The following is a 19,255-nucleotide window of genomic DNA, read 5'->3' on the forward strand; positions in this document are numbered from 1 at the left end:
GGGAATAGTTGAACAGCAACCAACAATCATGTTGAATAAAACATACATCGACACTTCCCATGCAATGCAACACAAGCACACAAAACCAAACACACAAAAACCGAACACGCAAAACCAAACACGAAACGAGGAGCACAAGGCAATCACACGCTAGTCGTGATGTGTCACAGAGACGCTGATCTCCGCATCCTCGTCAGGGAGAGTGTCGTACTTGTAAGCGACCTTCGACAGCTCGGACTCGCGATTTTCCGAACGCTCAAATGGCAGAGGGATGTCGACGATGACACGCGACTGGCCGCAGTTGCTGACATGCTCGTTCTCGATACGGAACAGGTTCCACATGCAACGACTACCCAAGAAGGCGAGGATGAGCGAGAACGCCAACAATGAAAGCCAAAGCCCAAACCCACCCCCCCATGAAACTTACCGCGCAACCTCCATAAACGCCAGGAATGACACGAAAATCTGCGACGACAGCACGCCTTCGAAGGCATGTTGGGGCGCGAGCGTGAACGTCCAAAACAGGCGAAGTACCAGATCGAAGAACATGGCGAGATAGTAAACCTAGGTCGGACATTGTTGTGAGTGACTGGCGAAACATCTGTTTGCCGAGCAGACAAGAAAAAAAAGCCGGTTCTTTGCACAAAAAAACACTTACAATCTTTGGGTGGAACGCAAGCTCCTTGCGCAGAAATCCGTGCGCGCGTTCGCCGAGGCTCCAATCCATCTTGATATCCCAAATGTACGAGTACATGGCACTAGCGACGGAGGCCAGCACCCACGTAGTGCGCCAGTCGGTCCAGGTGATTGTCGAGTCCTTTTCTGTTTTGCAGCGCAGTGAGATTCTCCCAGAGAACCAAAACAAAACAACAACAAGAACAAAAAACGAACATACCACGAATCGAACTGTCGACGGAGGAGAGAATGCTGACCAGCAATGTGACACCGTACTTTCCAGCATTTACAAGGTGCGGGTTGACCGCACGAGTGTCGTAGTAGCGACGAAGACATTGCATGCAACGCCAGAATGCCGGGAGCACAGAAATGAAAGGGCGAATACCAGAGGACACGTGCACGCAGTCAGTCGCTGTCATCGGCGGCACGTCCAGTGAGAGTCGAGGAAAGCATGACAAACCTCCCTCCAGAACAAATAAATTTTCGGAGCACAAAGTGCTTACAAGTGGTGGCCCCGGTAATGTAGTAACAGAACAAAAACTCCCAGTCGAGAAGAGCAGTCACTAGACTAATAAGCTGATCACCGAGCCAGAGATCCGCAAAGCGAACTTGGGTGAATGGCGAGAGAATAACACGGCCCTGCAGATGGAAAACCACAATGACGCAAAAGTAAGCAACATACCAACAGTTTGCAAAATGGAGTTCATTTGCCAGCAATGATCTTACAAATATCCTCAATGTCCAATAGCGGGCAGATCGCCGCAGGACGTTAAACGGATTCAACATGAACAGAACGTAAAACACGGCGAGAGCCAGCGGGTTGTACCGGCCTGGGATGAAGGTAATTGAGTCGGAAAACGTGTAGCACAGGAGACTGATGCACCAGGTGACTGTGAGGAATGCTGCCAGCTACAAAGTGTGTGTCGTCACCAACCAGAACCAGTGAGCGAATGTTCTTCAAAACGATGCCAGCGTTCTTCGACTTTCGTATTTGAAATGAATTTGGTACCTCCGCAATCTGCGCAAAGTTCAAGTGGTCGCGGGGGTTGAAATCGAAAATCAAGACAAAGTTGATTTTGCGTTTCTGGAAGACCCAAAAGTTACCAGCCACCAGCCAGAGCATAAAGATGGGCAGCATCATGCCTCGATACATGAGCCACATGGGGGTGAAATCTGCAAGAGCGGGGTTGCTGCTTCGAGCCGAGACTGTGTGCACACGAAAATAGTGTTGGCAGCGAAAAAAGGCAGACAAACCAACAACGACCAAGGGTTAACACAGGAGCAATCTCTCATCAAGGCAATCGCACACGACCGTCGTGGAACAAACCTGCGATGGCAACGAGGACGAGCAGCGGAAGACACATTCCCGTCCAAGAACCCAGACGAAATGCAGACGTGGGTCGCACTGTGGCTTTTCCGGCCAGGCGGAGCTCACCCATGGCTTGCTTGCGATTGCCACCAAACCTGATTGAAGAGTACATTTTCTGCAATTCAAGAACGTTTGTTAGTTCAACAAAGACGGGGGTGGTAGTGGACAAGCATCAGTTCTAAGGCCATACCTCGCACTCGAGCGTGAGCGGAATCAACGCATCTAGCAGCGTCATGAATGGCTCCTGCTTCAATTTCTCGAGACAGACGTCACGGGACTGCAAGCCAGTTATCTGCGGGCGTTCGAGCGGAAGGTTTGGGTCACAAGTCATTCAAGTTGATCAGCTGCTACAAATTTGCTCGTTTCCGCCAATGTTCAGAGCAGGATGCTCGTTTTCATCATACCTTGTCGTGCTTTTTCAAAATCTTGGAGCACGCAGTGTGGTTGAGCGTGTGGTATGCGCGGACGAGATCCAGGAAGCGATAGTACTCTCGGAATGCAGCGGCAAGCTGATCGCGCGCATACTTGTACTGGTTGGGAGGAGGACGCAAGGTGCGAAGCACTCGCTGACGCAGCGTGGGTGGGCCGTCATGGTTAATGGAGCCAGTGTCGGCGATGGCGCCGTAGCTGGCAGGCATTTTGGTCGAGGTCAGGCCAGTGCTGGTGGAGGGCATGCCTGCGGCAGTCGAGCGAGCGCGTTCGCTTCGCGGTACCCCGGGAGTTAGTGCAATCACAATGGGGCGATCGCGCTCCTCGCGTTCTTTCGCGGTGAACGCCTTGTAGTCGGCGTTCGGGTTGGGCAGGGTCTCGTCAACATCCCCAAGGGTCAAAGATGGTTCATTGCCTTCAGCTTGTGCAATAACGGTGGCAGCTGCCGCCAGAGTTTCCGAGTCCTCTGCGGACATGGCTGAGGGAATAACAGAGTGGATGGATTGCGAGCGCCCGCGGGGTTGTGCGACGGGTGCAGGGCGCGCCAAGCGGCGGTTGAGGATGTCCACCAGCGCACTGGCGGGCGCCGACGCCGGATGGGCCAGCTCTGGTCTGTGCGCGTCAAAGTCCAGTCGGAATGCCGAAATTGGCGTCGTGAGGTTTGCTGTGGTTGTTGGGTTGTTGCGCTCGACCGTCGCGGAATCTACAGCTGTGCTTTCCTCTGCCATCGTCTGGCGCAGCTCTTCAAGGAGATACACTTGATGACGCAGAGCCTTGTAGTTGGTAAGCGCCTCTCTGACCTTGTCGGTGAAGCAGCCATTCAGTTTGACAACCTCGTCATCGAACAGGCGCACAAACTCGGCCTCTGCAGCCAAAAACCTCGTCTGATCTGCCACAAGCTGCGCGTCATCCTCAACCGTGCTCAGCAGTCGAGTGGACGTGCTGTGCGACGAAAAATTGGCGGTTGCGCTCGCGACCTTCTTGAGTTGTTGTTTCAGTTGCTATTCAATCCAATCCCATGTAAGAAAAAGCTGTCAGTCAAAAACGCGGCACCAACCACACATCCAAGTGTTCAAAGCTGGATGTTCCGAGCCAGCCAGTAGGAGGACGGGGGGGGAGGTGGGAAGTTGATCGGGTGAACTCACCTTGTAATCCAGGTACTGGTGGTTCCATTCGCTCAGTGCCATGCGGCGAATGTGCTTGGAGAACTTCATGGCTACTAAATGACGGCTTGCGCGAGACGTATGAGATATCCGACTCTAATGTGTATGCTTGAAAGCTTTCCTCCTGAGAGTGACTGCGAGTTGAGCTCTGATCTTGGACTGAGAGTAGTCAGAGCGCGTGGCCTGGAGGCAGAACGGGAAGCGGCCAAAATCCGAGCCAAACAATTCCTGCCATAAGCGAGGTCACACACACACACACTCGCAGAGTGAGTTCATGGAATGAAGCAGGGACTGCAACGAGTCAGAGGGTTGGTTGTGCGTTGGTTGGTTGCGGGGGTGGAAGGGAGGGGAGGGGGCAATTGGGTTTCAAAAAGAGCGGTTTTTGCGTTTGGGTGATTTGCTCTGCCGCCCCGCTGGACGCATAGGCGGGAGACGAATGGCATAGACTGCGAGACATCCATCAACGTGGGGCTTGGGGGGAGGGGAGCGAGGGAGACGCGCGGGGTCGGCGGGGGAATTCGACTGCAACAAAAGCCATGCATTGCGATGTTTTTGCATTGGGATTTTGCATAGGGATTTGGTGGGTGGCTCACGAATGTTCCAGCCACTGGAAATAGACGAATGGACTGGACATGGATGCAATGGACAAACGAGCAAGGATGAACGTAGAACTACAATTGTACATGTATACTTGGAATCACTGGCAGAACCCCCCCCCCACACACACAAACAAACAAAGTTCTCATTGAGCCTTCTTCTCCAAGGCCTTGAACGGATCGAGTGCATCATCGGGCGCAAGGGTGCTGTTAATGGACGGTACGGCCGCCAGGTGGGCGGGAGAAATGTCCTCAGGTATCACACTAGGTGCACGGGATGGGAGCTCACTCGCTGGTTCGGACGGAGCAGGGTTTCGCAGTTTTGCGGCTTGGAGCGGGACCTCTTCCTCGTCTTGTTTCAGTGGACGGAAGGGCAATGGCACGTCGTGAATAACGCGGAACTGACCGCAATTATTGAGGTGCTCATTCTCCAAGCGGAAGATATTCCACATGCAGCGTCTGTCGAGAAAGGCAGCACAACGTCAAAACAACGGCACCCGAGTACAAAGAACAAATAGCAAGCACAACCAAGCAAAGAAAACCAGAAAAACAACCCAACGACAAAAAAAAAAAAAAAAAAAAAAACAAGAACAAACTTACCGCGAAACTTCCAAAAAGGCAAGAACGGACAAAAAGATTTGAGAACTCAAAAAGTTGCCGATATTCTGCTGCGGGGCGATGGTAAAAGTCCAGAGGAAACGGAGTGCCAAGTCGAGAACCATGGCAAAATAATAGACCTAAGAAATTGGGTTTTTTTGTCCCGAACGGAATGTTAGAATGAACCATTCTGCAACAAGCGGCTAAAAACGAAACATCGAGGCTTTACGAATTTGGGATAGTAGACCAGCTCCTTGCGCAAAAACTTGTACTTGCGTTCCGTGAGACCCCAATCCATCTTGATATCCCACGTGTAAGAGTAAACTGCGCTAATGCTGGCACAAATAACCCAGATGGTTCGGAAGGCGTTCCACGACGATCCAGGATGGGATTCTGCATTCGAGCGAAAGAGTTGCGGAATGTGTAAGGTGTGCCGTCCCAGAGACGAATTTTAAGAAGATTTCAAGATGCCACTCACCTCGATAGTACGCATCCAATGAAGAGAAGATGCCGACCATGATCGTGGCAGAGTATTTGCCAGCGTTCACCAAGTGAGGGAACTTGGCCTTCGTATCGCGGTAACGTCGAAGGCACTGCATGAGACGCCAGAAGGCCGGCAGACAGGTAATGACAGGACGGACGCCGTACGATACACTGACGCATCGAGATGCTGCAAAAAGCCAAAATAACCAACCCCGGAAGCATGAGAGACAACAACCGCCGATGATTTTCCAACAAGCAATTCGGCGGCGTGGACCTACAGGACGTCGCACTCGTGATGTAGTAGCAAAACAGAAACTCCCAGTCCAAAAGGGCGACGACCAAGCTAATGAGTTGATCTCCAAACCAGAAATCGGCAAATCGGACCTTTGTTAACGGTGATACGATAACTCGACCCTATTTTGGCAGCGGTTGTTTGTTGGTTGGTGAGCAATCAATCAAGAGCGGATTGAACAAGACCGAAGTGCGCTGCGTCTGAGACGTACAAATGTGCGAAGAGTCCAGTAGCGCGCCGAGCGACGGAAAATGGGGAAGGGATTGAACATGAAGAGAACGTAGAATGACGCAAGAGCCAAGGGATTCCACCGCGCCGGAATAAAACTAATCGAGTCCGAAAAGGTGTAACACAGGATGCTGACGCACCAAAACACTGACAGAAAGCCCGCAACCTGGATGCATCGTCAAGATGAGTTTCAAACAAGACGAGCAAGGGTTTGTTGAGCAACAAACAAACAATCAAGGTCAAACAAAACAAAACAACACAAAAGAAAAATAGAACTTACTTCGGCAACCTCTACAAAGTTTAAGTGATCCCGAACATTAAAGTCGAAAATAAAGGCATAGTTGATCTTCCGCTTTTGCCAAATCCATATATCGCCAGCCACCAGCCAAAGCATGTAAATGGGTAAAAGCATGCCACGGTACATGAGCCAAATCGACTGGAAGTCGTCCAAGGCGCCATCCGCGTATCGCGAGCTGACTGCAAAACGGCGCAGAAAGAAAACTTCCCATCGTGAGTACAAATCTGTGGCTGTAACACGCATGAATGGCAACGTTCTCTGACCAGCGATGATGACCAGAATGAATAAAGGAATGCACATGCCACCCAGAAGTCCGAGTCGAAAAGCAGACCCTGCCTGAACCTATGAGTTGAAAACAATGACAAGGGTCGTCAACAAAAACGAAGTCAGTGGCAATGGTGCTGCACAGTCAAAGAAAACTGCTTCGACAGCCAGCGTGCCCTACCGTTTCTTCATCGACAAGCCGGAGACGACGCATAGCAGCTCGACGATCGCCGTCACAGATGGCATCAGAATAGAGTTTCTGTTCAGCAAGATGGCAGAACCATTGAGCCTTGTTCTCACAACCAGCAAACGAGCAAGCTCGGAGAAACGCATTTGCGTTCATACCTCGCAGTCCTCCATCAAGCTGCTCAGCTTCTCTCGAAGCTTCATGAACGGCTCATTCTTGAGCTTGTCCATGCAAACCGCCAAAGTTCGGAAGCCCGTAGTCTAGAAGCGACAAAAAAAAAAAAAAAAAACGATCGTGAAACATCGCGAAATCAAAAGAAGCAATTTCGAGTTGGAGTGATTGCACGTCACTTCGTTGAGAGAAAATTTTACCTTGTCATGCTTTTTCAAGATTTTCGCGAGTGCAGTGTGATTAAGAATATGGTAATTGCGCAGAATGTCCAGAAAGCGGTAGTGCTCGGCAATAGCGGCGGAAAGTTTGCGAAGCGCCACCTTGTACCGATTGGGAGAGTGCAGCACAGTTGCTAGACCAAGTCGGTGCTGCTTGGCTTGAACCGAGGGTGGTGAAGGCTCCACGGCAAGTGCAGCCGCAGATGCAGATTGCCGGGCCTTGTCTATCGGACTGTGAGAAACAGCGCCAGTTGGGAGCGAGGCAGGGGCTTTGAGCGAAAGTTGCTTTGGAGATGAGTCGACGTTTGACACTGCCACACCAGCGGCAATTGGAAGAAATGCCGATGCAAGAGCACTCTTGACGGCCGGACGCTTGCTCGATTCGGTGCTGATTTGCCGTATGAATGCTTTGTCCTCCCGGATAGCTGCGGCCTGCGCACGCGCTTCTGGAGAGCGCGGCATGTAATCGCTGGTGCTGTGTAATGCGGCTGTGTCTTCCTCGGACGAGTCGTGCTTTTCTGGTTCACCCGTCGTTTCCATGTTGCTCGAAAGTCGGGCCGAGTTTGCGGCCACAATCTCTGGTGGCACGAGGGCTGTTTTGTATGAGGAAGGCCCTTCAGGGCGCGGTGGCTGAGGATGAGTGAGATGGTGGACATCGTCGTCTGCTTGATTGCTGAGGACTGCAGCCATGGCGCCCGCTGGCGATGTGTACGTCTCGGCAAGCGCTGCAAAAGTGGCGATCGCGTCGTGGTGACCTGCATGAGGCTCGTTGGCAGCGCGAAGCATCTCTCCACGACTAATACCGCGTGCCACTCCGGGGTGGGCATTCTTGGGCAGAATTGTCTCGGGTGCGTGGGCCAGCTGTGTGAGTTGCTTGGCTTGGTTCTGGAGCTCCTTCTGCTGGGTGATGGCTTCCTGCATCTTTTTGCTGAAAAAGGCGTTGACTTTGCCCACTTCAGCGTCAAACATTTGGACAAAGACGGCCTCTTGCTGGTAAAACTGTTCCGCGTCCTGATCTGGCTGCAAAGCTGGCTGGCTATCCGTGTCATCATCGTGCGGCTCTGCAATACATTCCGTGGAGAAGACGTTTGAGTTTGATGTGAGTTTCTGCTCGTGCGCGCACCGCAACCAAGCTCGTGGCACTTTACTCGGGGCAGCAGACTCGTCGCCCGACGAGTGCGGTGCAATGGTGGCGACCAATCCGATTCGCTTGAGCTGTTTCTTCATTTTCTGTGTTTGGGTGTGTGGGGGTGGGGGTGTGTGGGGTTGTGACATGGTTGACATGCAGAATGAGCAATGAATCCAAAAGCCCATCAACTCACCCTCAACCGCCGTAATGCAGGGGGGGGGGGAAGAGGGTTTGTGTTGCCTTGTGACTTACTCGGTATCCAACATACTGCGAGCTCCATTCGCCCAGCTTGGACTGGTCCAAGTACTTTGCGAACTTCATCGAGTTCGGTTGTTGGCTATGCTACAGCTCGTTTATGGCTGGCGTTTGTTGAACAAGACCAACGAAATCTGCAACCTAGAGAGAGGGATTCAAAATAGACACATAAGGTCAGTATGACAATGTCGAAACAGCTGCTTTTGCTCGTGGATGGCGAGTGAGTGAAGTGAAGCCGGCAGAGGATGCGGCCAACGCCATGTCTCATGGTGGGACTGTAGCAATGACAGAAGGAGCAGAGTTGAGAAGGGGGCCAATCCCCCCTTTGCTCATGCTCATGCTCATGCTTGTGCTATGGGAGGCGGCGGCGGCGGGGGGGGGGCAATGAGGACCACACACAGCAGACGGCTTCAGACTTGGAAGGCCTTTTCTTCTTCCCCTTTCCATTGGGCCAGCCACTTTCAGCCACTTTTTGTCTCAGTGCATCATGTGGTTTCTCAGTCAGATCGTTGCATGTTTTTTGCAACAATGAAAACAAGTCCACATGCTTCAAGCAATGAAAGTCCACAACAGTGTCACATTGGAAAAATAACTCAACTCTTACAGCGAACAAAACGACGAATGAGCTCGAATAAAGTGCTCGAATTCAGAGCAAATAGTAATAAGGGAATGTCGTGCTTCTTGATCCATTGCTTTGGGATACTGGAATGAGTGGAGTGAGTGAGTGAAGTGAGATGAGGATCAAGCAACGGTTGGTTTTGCCTTCCATTCAATTCATTCAATCCGCAGTTCTCTTCGTCCAATTCACTCACTCAATTCATTCAATTTCACTCTTTCTTTTACCTTTATCTTCATTTTTTTCCCTCTTCTTTTACTTCTCAGATGTCAACGCACAACAATTACAACGCGCTTGAAAATGTGAGTTCTTTCAATTCTGCCAAAAACAGCCACACAGCGTCGATAGCAGGAACGAGCCACAGACAGTCTGTGGTGTGATCAGATACCAAGCGAGAGAGAGGGAGAGGGAGAAAGAGAAGGAGGAGGAGAGGGAGGAGAGATGCGAACGGAAGCAGTAGCAGCAGCAGCAGTCACAAGGGTCATGAGAAGGGCAAATGGTCGGCCGACGGCTGAGCTTGCACACAACGAACTCGACGACGGCGCAGTCAAACAGCAGCCTCTCCCCCCTCGACGACTCACGACGGGGCTCACTCTCACCAAACCAATGAGCAATGGACGCAATTGAAGAAGGACGGAAGGACGTAAGGAAGGGAAAAGCCTCGCTCGGGCGAAGGTGGACAGAACAAATCAAGGGGTCGGCATTGCCGACATTGTCCGGCAGCCTCGAGGTTGGTGAAGGGAGAGGAGGGGGAGGGGGAGGGTGACGGTGCCCAAACACTCGACATACTGGCCTTGCATTCAATGCCACTCCTGGCGAGTCGTGTGGAAGCGAGTCGTTGGTGGGAACACAAAGTGGCTTGCGGTTGTACTTCAAAATTTTCATCCGCTTTTGCTCTCCTATCTCCTGCTTTGATCCCCTTGTGATGTGTTATGCACTGAATATGTGTTCAACTAACTCAAATCTCTGGCTTTTTTGGTCCATCCGAAACCAAACACAGACGCCAAGCGCAGTATCCATCCACCAACAGAACGGTGTCGGAGCGCACAAGGTCTACAAGCGACGCTGGCTGATGCTCACCGTTGTCTGCCTGCTCAATATCGTCAATGCGGCCCAATGGATTCAATATGCGCCGATTGCGGACACCGTCAAGCGCTACTATGACGTCTCGAGCACCTGGGTCAACATGCTTTCGCAAATATTCATGATCCTCTACATCCCGTTCGGCTTTATGGCGTCCTGGGCACTCGATACCCGTGGATTGCGCTACGCAGTACGTTGTTGCTTGTTTTGATTTGTTGCTTTGACTGTCGTCTTGTCTTTGTGCTCACGTCCTGTATTTTCCTCTCTTGTTTTTTTCCCCCTAATTTGCAGTGCGTTCTTGGAGCCGTGCTCAACGCAGTTGGCGCATTCATCAAGTACATGGCCAACTTTGTCGAAATTACTCCTTCCGCCGACCCCAACATCATGTTTGCTGTGGTCATGGTCGGCCAATTCTTTGCCGCTGCTGCCCAGCCGTTCATCCTGGGTGCTCCCACCATGCTGGCCGCCGTCTGGTTTAGCGACAGCGAGCGTGCCACTGCCAATATGCTTGCTTCCGTCGGTAAGGCAATGCAGAGCGTATGTCAGGGGAAACAACTTGTAGAGATTGATTTCAAAGTTTTGAGCTGACTTTTTTTTTTTTTTCTTTCGGGGTTTTGCTTGATAGCCAACCCGATCGGTATTGCTGCCGCGAACGTCCTCTCGCCCGCTATTGTTGATACCACCGAGCCCTGGACGATCAACACGATGGTACTGCATTCATGTCTTTGTCTTTGTTTGTTGTCGAAACAACAACTCACGTCCAAACCCGCCCCCCTCTCTCTCTCTGAAACAGCACTGGATGATGATGATCCCGGCCGGCATCGTTGCAGTCATCACGATCGTGCTCATGCGTGCCAAGCCCCCGACGCCCCCGAGCCTGTCCGCAGCTACCCCTTCCGATCCATTCTTTGTTGGCTTGAAGAAGGTTGCGACCAACAAGTCCTACCTGCTCCTGCTCGTCTCTTTCGGCGTGGGTCTTGGCATTTTCAACGCCCTGTCCACCTTGTTGGAGCAGATTGTTCATCCTCAAGGCTACACTGACGTGAGTTTGGGTTGACCGCAGGTGTTGCGTGAATTGTTATTTTCGCGGCTGTTTGATGTGTCTAACTTTCATCTCTCTCTCACTTTCTCGTGCTTCTACAATTTCGCCCACGCTGCAGGACGATGCTGGCATTTTTGGAGCTGCCCTCATCGGTGCGGGTCTGGTCGGCGCTGGAATCAGCGGTCCTCTGATTGACAAGACCAAGGCGTACCGGCCCGTTCTTCGTGGCTGCTTTATTCTTGCAACCGCATCGTTTGTGGGATTTGCGCTCTCTGCTCGCCCCGACGAGTACGTCCTGGTTGCCGTGACGTGCGGCTTGATTGGCTTCTTCTGCTTCCCGCTTCTCCCTACCTGCCTTGAGCTCGCCGTTGAGGTGACCTACCCTGTATCTGAGGGCACTAGCGCTTCTTTCATGTGGATGGCAGGGTAAGATTGGATTGTATTTTTTTTTGGAGTGATTGTGGTCAATTTTGCTGGGCTTTACGAGGAACGCGATTCTCATTTTTTGTTTTGGGCCTTTTGCAACAACCTCCACACACACATACAGTCAAGCGTTGGGTGTCGTGTTCATCTTTATCATGGACGCCATGCGGACGGGCGCCGAAGAAGACATGACAAACGCGCTCTGGTTTGCGGTCGGCGTCGTCGGTGCCACGCTCATCCCGGTCTTCCTGTTCAAGGGCGAGTATCGGCGGTTGAACATGGAGCGCGAGACCAAAGCCAACGCTTCCTCCGGCCTGAACGGCGATCTGCACATTTGAGTGTCCTGCAAAGCAGGAGGCTGAAGCATTTGAGTGCTCCTTTCGTTGAATTTACCGTTTTGTTGAATTTTTTTGGCTTGTATTGAATTGACGTTTTTTTTTTTTTTTTTTTTTTTGTTTGTTCTTGATCCCCCGGCCGCTCGTTGGTTTGTTTTGTTTGTCTGCCTTTTATGCACACAGTCATCACCGTTGCGCTCAGCAACAACCATGACGCTTTTCGGTATCAATCAATCGCTGAACGAAAGCCAAGTCGTTCACTTTTTTATTATGATTGGAATATATTTGTTGAGAGCCATTCTTTTTTTGGCTTTGCAATGCAGTCCCAGTGAGATTGTTCTGCAATGTCCAGCTCTTTTCGACAGGTACACCAAAGCAGGCGCGTTGTGCTTGAGGGTGATAGTGAAAGTGGGAGAGAGATAGAGATAGGGAGAGAGACCGAGAGTGAGCCCAACGGAGCAGCGGCGCACAGCGAGGGAGGTGCACGGTCTGGAGGTGGAAGCGACCAAGTTTTAACCATTAAAAGCTGGAACCGCTTTTTTTCAAAATGCACATGTTGTGTTTTTTGGCGCAGATGGAGCATTGGAGCAGAGAAGCTGCCCCGCATGCCAAGGAGGACAAGAGCGTGGATGGAGCATCGCAGGGACGGGGGATTGGTCGTTCGAAAGAAGCTGCCAAAGCGAGAGAGTGAGTGAGTGAAAATGGGGCGGGAAATGGCTGCGAACGAACTTCGCCCACTCAAATTGTTCGGATTTTATTGTTTTATTTTTATTTGTTCTCTTTCCCGCGCTCTCAAAGTGGGCGGTCCTTTCCCCCCCACCCCCGCCTCCCGTTTTTGTATCTCTCATTCACAAACTCGCTCTCTTTTGCTCTTCGTCGCGATCGTCGCTTGTCTTTGCTTTGATCAACAAAGCGATCGATTTGGCGTTCTTTTTTTTTTTTCTTTCCTTCTGTGCAAAAGATAATAAAATAATAAAAAAAAATCATAAAACTCGTGCAACTTTTAAAAACTGACTCCTTTGAATTTTTATTGAACACATAAAAAAAGCGTCGTTTTTCATTGCTTTTTTTTTTTGCTTCTTCTTTTTCGCTCTTCGCGTTCCATTCAACACAAAAAAAAAGACCATCTGTTGAGTGTTGCGCGAAGCAACGCAAAAGCAAGCGACAGTGTGTGCACTTTGGCACTTGGAACGTGGAACTTTGAACTTTGAACTTTGGCTGGTTGCCCAAATTCGGGTTGATTCCCGCTCGATGTGCCCCCTCCACCTCCCTCGCCCTGACTCTCTCTCCACATTCCCCATCAATCATTCTCTCCATCAATCATATTCAACTCGATCATTCACTCTCTCTCATTCACTCTCTTCATTCGAACAACCCTTTTTTTTTTCGCCTTTCTCGCGGTTTTTTTTTTTTGTTTTTTGAATGAACAATTTCCATGCGGTCCAAGCAGCGGCCGCAGTCGCGCCACCCAGCGTGCCCGAGCTGGTAAACCTCATCCTACAAACACTTTCCCTCCTTCTCGCTATGCAGCGAAAGAACTAGAAGCTCGTCGTCATTGAAAACTCACCACAATTTTTTTCCCCGCTCGCTTCGCTTGCGTTGCTTGTCTTCGTAGTTGGTCCATACGACCGAGCGCATATTCACAGGGCACAAGAAGACAGTCACCTGCATAGACATTCTCGACGATGTGCTGTTCACGGGCTCGGCGGACGGCAAGGCACGCGCGTTTGACATTCGCACGGGCGCCCTCAAGCACACGTTCGCTGCCAACGGCCATTCCTCCGCAATCACATGTCTGGCGCTCGTAAGACATCCAGGGTTTGTCTTGAACCCACTCGCCGGGGGGACAACCACGCCGGCAGCGGCGGGCTCCACCTCCACCTCGTCATCTCAACCAGCGACCACTAGCTCCACCACAACATTTACCAGCTCATCCTCACCAACAATAACAACAGCAACAACAACAACAACAGCAACACCGAGCGCTGCCGCGAGCTCGAGTGCAGCTCCTACAACCTCCAGCTCAAAGGCACCAGCTCACTCATCATCCGCACCTGCATCCGGGTTGCCCGACTTTGCACCAACAGACACTACTACTACTACTGCTACTGCTGCTGCTATTGCTGCAGCGGCGTCGCCCGAAACAGCTCCACCACTCTTCCTCTTCACGGCAGGCAACGACAAAACCGTTCGGGTTTGGAACGCGACAACAGGTCAGTGCTTGCGTGTGTTTCGAAAAGCCCACAGCGGCTACATTTACTGCCTCTGCGTCGACGTGGATCGAGGGCGCATGTACACTGGCGCAGGAGACCACCTCATTGTCGAGTGGAACTTGCTCGACGAAAGCAAATGGCGCGTGTTCAAGGGACATACAGACTGGGTGCGCGACGTGAAGGTGCCCATGGGAACCCGCACCCTGTTCAGTGCCTCCAACGATGGCACCATTCGGCGCTGGAACCTGGAAACCGCCGTGCCAGACGCCACCATCTGGTGCGAAGCGTCTCGTGCCTTTTGCCTGTGCTTTGGCGACGATCGCCTGTTTGCTGGCATGTCCGACAAGCTGGGTCGCTGCCTCGACCCTCGCACGGGTGGCCTGTTCCAGCAGTATGTCGGTCACAAAGGCCCCTTGCTGTGCCTCGACGTATCCGGTGGGATTGTCGTCACCGGCTCGGGCGACAAGAGCGTCCGCTGCTGGGACGCCGTCACGGGCGTTTGCTACTCTGCCTATGTCGGGCACTCTGACTGGGTGCGCTGTGTCAAAATCTATGGCAATTTGATCTTCTCTGCAAGCGACGATTGCACCGTCCGCTGTTGGGCGCTCAGCTCGACCGACATGGACAGCGCGTTTGGCGGCAGCACCCTGCACGACCAAGACACGCTTTCGTTGCGTTCGCGATTCTCTCACACAGAGCCCGCCGGCTTCCAACGGCGAATTGGAGCGTCCTTTCACAGCTCGCCCGGCCACTTCAATGATGGAGCAACAAGCATCCATCGCATGCACAATTACGATGGCGTCTCGCTGCATTCCGCAGCATCCCTCACAAGCGGGCTGGCGCCCGTGTCGTCTGGTCCCGTCATTGACGCCATCACTCATAACAACGCAATGGAAGCAATGCGCAAGCGCCAGCTCGAGCTGGAGGCGACTGTCGCGCAGCAGACGTCTCTCATCGCGTCGTTGGAGCGGCGGCTCGAGACTGCGATCGCTGAAAAGCACACACTCGAGAGAACGCTTGAGTGCGCCTCAGCCTCGCATTCCGAGCGACTTTTCGCGGCGGTCGACGCTTGTGCCAGCGCGCCTCGCCAGTCCGACGCAGCTGCTTCCGGCGATGCATTCCGACACTTGGCCGACATCCGACAGTCGGTTCATCATCTGGAACAAGCACTGACCGCCCGCCACCACGCAACCGCCACTCCGACCTCGGAACCGCGAGACTCGGCTCCGGGCTCCTGTGCTGCATCCTTGCACGAGACATCGACTTGAAGTTGCCTACACCTGTTATTAGCTGCTTTGTTTTTTCGTCTGTTACTTTTTTTCTCCCGCCCTCTCCTCACTCCGCATAACATTACCTCATCCTTATTCTTAACACCCTCATCAGACCTATTTTTTGTTTTGTTTATTCAGACTGTGTTGCTGCGCAATATGCCTTTTTTTTGGTGGTGGTTGTATCGTTCGACTGTTGTTGATATTAATGCAGAAACAACCATCGTATCCAAAACGTACAACAATCGACAGCGGCGAGAATCCGCATCTTTCAACCACCGGTGTGGCAAGCGGGGGGGGGGGGCGCGGGAAGACAGAAACAGAGCAATAGACGCACCCTGAAAAGCGAGATGGATTCAATTGTTGTATGTACTGTTTTTTTTTTTTTTTTGGGGGGGTGTGATATTTCAAAAACATGCGACTCCTATCAACAAAACAAATTCAACAGGAATGCAGGGCGCTTTGACACACCACAGCCTTTTGTGACCACAGCTTTTTTTGGTTTTCTGGGTGGATTGGCTTCCAAAACTGTCAAAGCCCTTTAGCGGCGACGCTTCGTTGCAACAACCACAGCAATCGTCGCAAATGCCACAGTCAACGCCGCGATGCCCCACCAGATCTTGGGGATGGACGCGGCGCTTCCTTCGCCGCTGCGAAACCTCTTCACATGTGGGCTATCAATGGGCACGGCCGAGCGCTTGCGCGAGGCATCGTGCTGGTTCTGGGCAGCAGCAGCAGTGGCGGCAGCAGCTTCGGCAGCTTCAGCAGCAGCCTTGGCAGCGGCGGCAGCAGCCTCGGCAAGCTCATCTTCCTCAGCAAACTTGATCTCGAGCTCACGCACGCCTTTGGTGACGGCAGTGTAGCAGAATTCGAGCTGATCGGCCGTTTGGACCAGCGTGGTGCGTTGCAGACGCGCCTCGCGAATGATGGTCAGAATCTCAATGTCGGTGGCACCACGCTTGCGCTCGAAAAGCTCTAGACAAACGTCAATCACCAAGAAAGTGCCAGTGCGGCCAATACCGGCGCTATTAAAGCAAGCAACAACCAGACAAGGTGCCATCGCAAGCGTTGAGTGAGCCCGAGATCAAAGAATCGCAATGTCTGTAAATCCAAGCAAAAAAGACAATAAAAACACATACCTGCAGTGAATTAGGATGGGCATTTCGGGTGCCAGTCGCTGGGCCGACAAACGAACTCGTCGCAAATAGTCGAGCACATGGTCTGCCGACTTGGGCACACCATGGTCGGGCCACGCGACAAAGTGATGGTGGACAATCTCTCGGGAAGCACCCGTCTACGGGAAGTTGGAGGTAGTAGTGTGAAGGTGAGTTGAGGGCGGCATCAGCAAGTCCAAAACCCCCCATCACGGCAGAATATCATACCAGTTCGTTATGGACACTCAGAGTGCGCGTCACGTCCGACTGTGACTCGGAAGTCTCGATGGCCACGAGCTTGATGTGGTACGGACCAACAACCAGCGTTTCGTCAACCGTGCTCGGGTAGTAGCAGTGGCATTTCGGGGCGCCCTTCTCGACGAGGTTGGAGGTCATGACAACGACTTGCACGCCCTGCTGCCAGATCATGTGCCAGAAATCAATCTGGGTGGATGCAGTGGGGCCCTGGGCGGCAATGTAATGGCGGTTGACTTGCGGGAACTGACGAGACAGAGTGTTGTGAGCGAGGCTGCCACCAAAAACAAATCGCAGTAAAACTGCAAGAAACGGACGGCACAAACAAACCTTGATATGGTTGGCGTTGATATAATCCGTGTTGTTGTCACCGGTCTCACGCTCAATCTTAACGCGAGTCAGATCGACTGTGGCAGACGCACAACAACAAGAAGAAGATCAACTCAGAAACAACAAAAGTTGGTTGGTAAAGACGCAGCAAAAGCTTTGGCTTACAGGGCAGGACGTCCGAGTAGCGGTTTTTGCCATTGTTCGCACGATCGCGCGCTGCATTGAACGTGTGATGCGAAGCACTGCTACGCGTTGACTGGGTGAGCTCCTGCGAGAACGAAACAGAGATCCATTGATTCAATCCTTTCGAAAGTGAGCGAATGCGGCCCAAGTTCGAGGAGCACACGACAAAATGAGCGACTTTGTCAAGCAAGCACTCGAAAATCCACGCATTGGCGACAGACGGAGCGCGTGCGAGAGAGTCAACGTATACAGCAAATGGTGCCTTTTGCTCAGAAGCATGGCGCTTCCATTGGTTCGACCACCCGCCCCCTCCCTCTTCCCCCCTCTTCGCCTCTTCCGCATCGGACGAAAAGAAAACAGCAGAAACATAGTGAGGAAGTAGCCCGTCGGAGGCGGGGGGGGGTGCCTCGGATTCGAGATTGGGAGAGGTCAAAGAAGAGCAATGGAAAACGATGATACAGCCAAAGCAGAGCGAGAGATCCAAGTGAAGCGAGAAACCGTACGCGGAAGGTCTCCTCGAGGCCGTTGTCGAGGATGTCTTCGAGGGCAAGCTCGAGCATCTGCGAGACACGGCGCGGCGCAGGCTCAGCAGCGGCAGCAGCAGCAGCGGACGACGACGACGACGACGAAGAGGCGTCCTTCCCAGTCGCACCGGCAGCAGACGCATCGGCGGCAGCGACGGTGGGGCTCTCAACAGCAGCAGCGTCTGATGAGGGCGTGAGCGTGAAACTCGCGCGCTTGTTGCTGGAAGTGGTGGACATGATGGGGGGGGGGGAAACAAAAGACTGAGTTGCTTAGAAGTTAAGTTCAAATACGAAGGCAAACTAGCAACAACAGCAACAACAACAACAGAAGTTGACTTTAATCGGTGGAAAATTGATCAAAACAACAGTGTGCAAAGTGACGGGGTGGAGGAAAGTCGGAGGCAGAGTGCAAGGAGCATCTCGAACGGACAGGAAACTCAGGAGGCAGAGGGAAGCTTCATGAACACGAGAATTTCGCGGTCGCGGGTGGTGAACACTGGATTAGCAGTACCTGAGTAGTAAAAGAAATCGTGGCAATCTTTGGAACGGCGCCAATGTTCCCCAGCAATGTCACTGCCGTCCCAGACGTGGTCCCGAACCCATACGAGTGGAATAAACACAATCTTGTCCCAAGCCTCTGCTGGCAAGTCCTGAAACCAGTCCAGCCAATCGCTTGCAGTCAGGTAGTTGCCTACCAGATTGACAAACCTCACGCTAGGCAGCATCACAAACCTGCGAATCTGCTCGACAACAGTCTTGCGAGGATTGTTCGTCAGATCTGCACGCTCTGCCGCCGCACCAAATCGATTGAAGCTCAGGTTGATCACATTGCACTGGAGATGTTGGACGATGGGAGCAATGAACTCGAGATCTTCGTCAGGCAGTTCGTTCGTGGACAAGTCGAGAGTTACGACTTCGCCAGAATCCAACTGCTTGAGTTGTAAGAACTCGAGAAGCTTGTCGACGTTGACAAGGGCATTGCTTTCGCGAAGGTGTTTCGCATACGACGGATTGACCCGACCACTGGACAAATTCAGGACGCCGTCCACCACGTCCGAGCCGGAGGGGAAAGCCTTCCGAGCTTGCATGCTGTTTTGAGGAGGAAGGAACGGCGCGCCATACGAAGCATAGGGCTGGAAGAAGGGAAAATAGCCAGTAGGGCCAGGGGGTGGGAGGAAGGGAAAATAGCCAGCAGGCCAAGAGGGCTGCGACCTGCCAGGCTGGTAGGGAGCATAGCCTGGCTGAGGCTCATAGGGCTGAGGAAACACGCCCATGCCAGTTGCACCAAACGACGTAGCCATGCTCGCGCCAGCTGAGTTCGGCGGTATCAGCTCGTTGCTCAAGACTTGCGCATCCAAACGCGCGGCTTGGTCGTCTTCGCCTCCAATTTTGTCAATCGAACTCGTCAGAAGTGCAACAAGTCTGTCATACGAGAACCGACAGACCTGCTGAAGCGACATCGCTCGAACCGGGTG

General features: G+C 52.4%; 6 protein-coding genes across 7 annotated transcripts; 2 read left to right on the plus strand and 4 right to left on the minus strand.

Annotated features, from left to right (window-relative positions):
- Window positions 1–8: 8 nt before the first annotated feature.
- On the minus strand, window positions 9–3,788 carry CAOG_01872 (xenotropic and polytropic murine leukemia virus receptor xpr1). The gene is made up of 11 exons (XM_004364683.2): window positions 3,619–3,788; window positions 2,449–3,474; window positions 2,235–2,336; window positions 2,003–2,159; window positions 1,685–1,881; window positions 1,402–1,584; window positions 1,179–1,314; window positions 896–1,087; window positions 659–822; window positions 428–564; window positions 9–349 (listed from the first exon to the last, which is right to left on the minus strand). Exons 1-11 carry the CDS (start codon window positions 3,685–3,687, stop codon window positions 151–153), a joined length of 2,562 nt encoding a protein of 853 aa, XP_004364740.1. The 5' UTR covers window positions 3,688–3,788; the 3' UTR covers window positions 9–150.
- A 503-nt stretch (window positions 3,789–4,291) lies between these two features.
- On the minus strand, window positions 4,292–8,495 carry CAOG_01873 (xenotropic and polytropic murine leukemia virus receptor xpr1). Its single transcript, XM_004364684.2, has 13 exons — window positions 8,352–8,495; window positions 8,119–8,200; window positions 6,953–8,031; window positions 6,740–6,841; window positions 6,576–6,653; window positions 6,394–6,472; window positions 6,113–6,309; window positions 5,816–5,998; window positions 5,591–5,726; window positions 5,308–5,499; window positions 5,059–5,222; window positions 4,833–4,969; window positions 4,292–4,691 (listed from the first exon to the last, which is right to left on the minus strand). Exons 1-13 carry the CDS (start codon window positions 8,418–8,420, stop codon window positions 4,379–4,381), a joined length of 2,811 nt encoding a protein of 936 aa, XP_004364741.2. The 5' UTR covers window positions 8,421–8,495; the 3' UTR covers window positions 4,292–4,378.
- Window positions 8,496–9,198: 703 nt separating this feature from the next.
- CAOG_01874 (hypothetical protein) lies at window positions 9,199–11,984 on the plus strand. The gene is made up of 7 exons (XM_004364685.2): window positions 9,199–9,272; window positions 9,971–10,243; window positions 10,345–10,573; window positions 10,679–10,761; window positions 10,847–11,095; window positions 11,214–11,521; window positions 11,643–11,984. The coding sequence occupies exons 1-7, from the start codon at window positions 9,237–9,239 to the stop codon at window positions 11,854–11,856; spliced, it is 1,392 nt and encodes a 463-aa protein (XP_004364742.2). The 5' UTR covers window positions 9,199–9,236; the 3' UTR covers window positions 11,857–11,984.
- Window positions 11,985–12,073: 89 nt separating this feature from the next.
- CAOG_01875 lies at window positions 12,074–15,552 on the plus strand. Of its 2 annotated transcripts, none has more exons than XM_011271761.1 (2): window positions 12,074–12,218; window positions 13,469–15,552. In XM_011271761.1, exons 1-2 carry the CDS (start codon window positions 12,198–12,200, stop codon window positions 15,332–15,334), a joined length of 1,887 nt encoding a protein of 628 aa, XP_011270063.1. In that variant the 5' UTR covers window positions 12,074–12,197; the 3' UTR covers window positions 15,335–15,552. The 2 variants fall into 2 exon arrangements, with proteins under 2 accessions (XP_011270063.1, XP_004364743.1); XM_004364686.2 differs by lacking the exon at window positions 12,074–12,218 and adding an exon at window positions 13,214–13,338.
- A 142-nt stretch (window positions 15,553–15,694) lies between these two features.
- On the minus strand, window positions 15,695–18,127 carry CAOG_01876 (protein tyrosine phosphatase). Its single transcript, XM_004364687.2, has 7 exons — window positions 18,117–18,127; window positions 17,760–18,041; window positions 17,239–17,341; window positions 17,074–17,150; window positions 16,717–16,989; window positions 16,474–16,628; window positions 15,695–16,359 (listed from the first exon to the last, which is right to left on the minus strand). Exons 2-7 carry the CDS (start codon window positions 18,015–18,017, stop codon window positions 15,876–15,878), a joined length of 1,350 nt encoding a protein of 449 aa, XP_004364744.1. The 5' UTR covers window positions 18,018–18,041; window positions 18,117–18,127; the 3' UTR covers window positions 15,695–15,875.
- Window positions 18,128–18,217: 90 nt separating this feature from the next.
- On the minus strand, window positions 18,218–19,240 carry CAOG_01877 (hypothetical protein; the record flags this gene model as incomplete). Its single annotated transcript, XM_004364688.1, has 1 exon — window positions 18,218–19,240. The coding sequence occupies one exon, from the start codon at window positions 19,238–19,240 to the stop codon at window positions 18,218–18,220; it is 1,023 nt and encodes a 340-aa protein (XP_004364745.1).
- Window positions 19,241–19,255: the final 15 nt, after the last annotated feature.

Source organism: Capsaspora owczarzaki, assembly GCF_000151315.2.
Source record: "Capsaspora owczarzaki ATCC 30864 unplaced genomic scaffold supercont2.2, whole genome shotgun sequence".
Lineage (NCBI taxonomy): Eukaryota > Filasterea > Ministeriida > Capsasporidae > Capsaspora > Capsaspora owczarzaki.

What these genes read in the sequence shown, in the direction of transcription:
- CAOG_01874 (XM_004364685.2), top strand. Translation starts at nt 9,237, where the DNA reads ATGTCAACGCACAACAATTACAACGCGCTTGAAAAT. An exon ending in ATCCTCAAGGCTACACTGAC is followed by an intron (nt 11,096 to 11,213) that starts GTGAGTTTGGGT and finishes CCCACGCTGCAG; the next exon opens with GACGATGCTGGCATTTTTGG. An exon ending in TCTTTCATGTGGATGGCAGG is followed by an intron (nt 11,522 to 11,642) that starts GTAAGATTGGAT and finishes ACACACATACAG; the next exon opens with TCAAGCGTTGGGTGTCGTGT.
- CAOG_01873 (XM_004364684.2), bottom strand. Translation starts at nt 8,420, where the DNA reads ATGAAGTTCGCAAAGTACTTGGACCAGTCCAAGCTGGGCGAATGGAGC. An exon ending in TCTTGAAAAAGCATGACAAG is followed by an intron (nt 6,842 to 6,952) that starts GTAAAATTTTCT and finishes TGTCGCTTCTAG; the next exon opens with ACTACGGGCTTCCGAACTTT. An exon ending in ACTTTGTAGAGGTTGCCGAA is followed by an intron (nt 5,999 to 6,112) that starts GTAAGTTCTATT and finishes CGATGCATCCAG; the next exon opens with GTTGCGGGCTTTCTGTCAGT.
- CAOG_01872 (XM_004364683.2), bottom strand. Translation starts at nt 3,687, where the DNA reads ATGAAGTTCTCCAAGCACATTCGCCGCATGGCACTGAGCGAATGGAAC. An exon ending in CGTCCTCGTTGCCATCGCAG is followed by an intron (nt 1,882 to 2,002) that starts GTTTGTTCCACG and finishes GTGTGCACACAG; the next exon opens with TCTCGGCTCGAAGCAGCAAC. An exon ending in CATTACCGGGGCCACCACTT is followed by an intron (nt 1,088 to 1,178) that starts GTAAGCACTTTG and finishes CGCCGATGACAG; the next exon opens with CGACTGACTGCGTGCACGTG.
- CAOG_01875 (XM_004364686.2), top strand. Translation starts at nt 13,276, where the DNA reads ATGAACAATTTCCATGCGGTCCAAGCAGCGGCCGCAGTCGCGCCACCC. An exon ending in CACCCAGCGTGCCCGAGCTG is followed by an intron (nt 13,339 to 13,468) that starts GTAAACCTCATC and finishes TTGTCTTCGTAG; the next exon opens with TTGGTCCATACGACCGAGCG.
- CAOG_01876 (XM_004364687.2), bottom strand. Translation starts at nt 18,017, where the DNA reads ATGTCCACCACTTCCAGCAACAAGCGCGCGAGTTTCACGCTCACGCCC. An exon ending in CTACTCGGACGTCCTGCCCT is followed by an intron (nt 17,151 to 17,238) that starts GTAAGCCAAAGC and finishes CGTCTGCCACAG; the next exon opens with TCGATCTGACTCGCGTTAAG. An exon ending in TGAGTGTCCATAACGAACTG is followed by an intron (nt 16,629 to 16,716) that starts GTATGATATTCT and finishes AACTTCCCGTAG; the next exon opens with ACGGGTGCTTCCCGAGAGAT.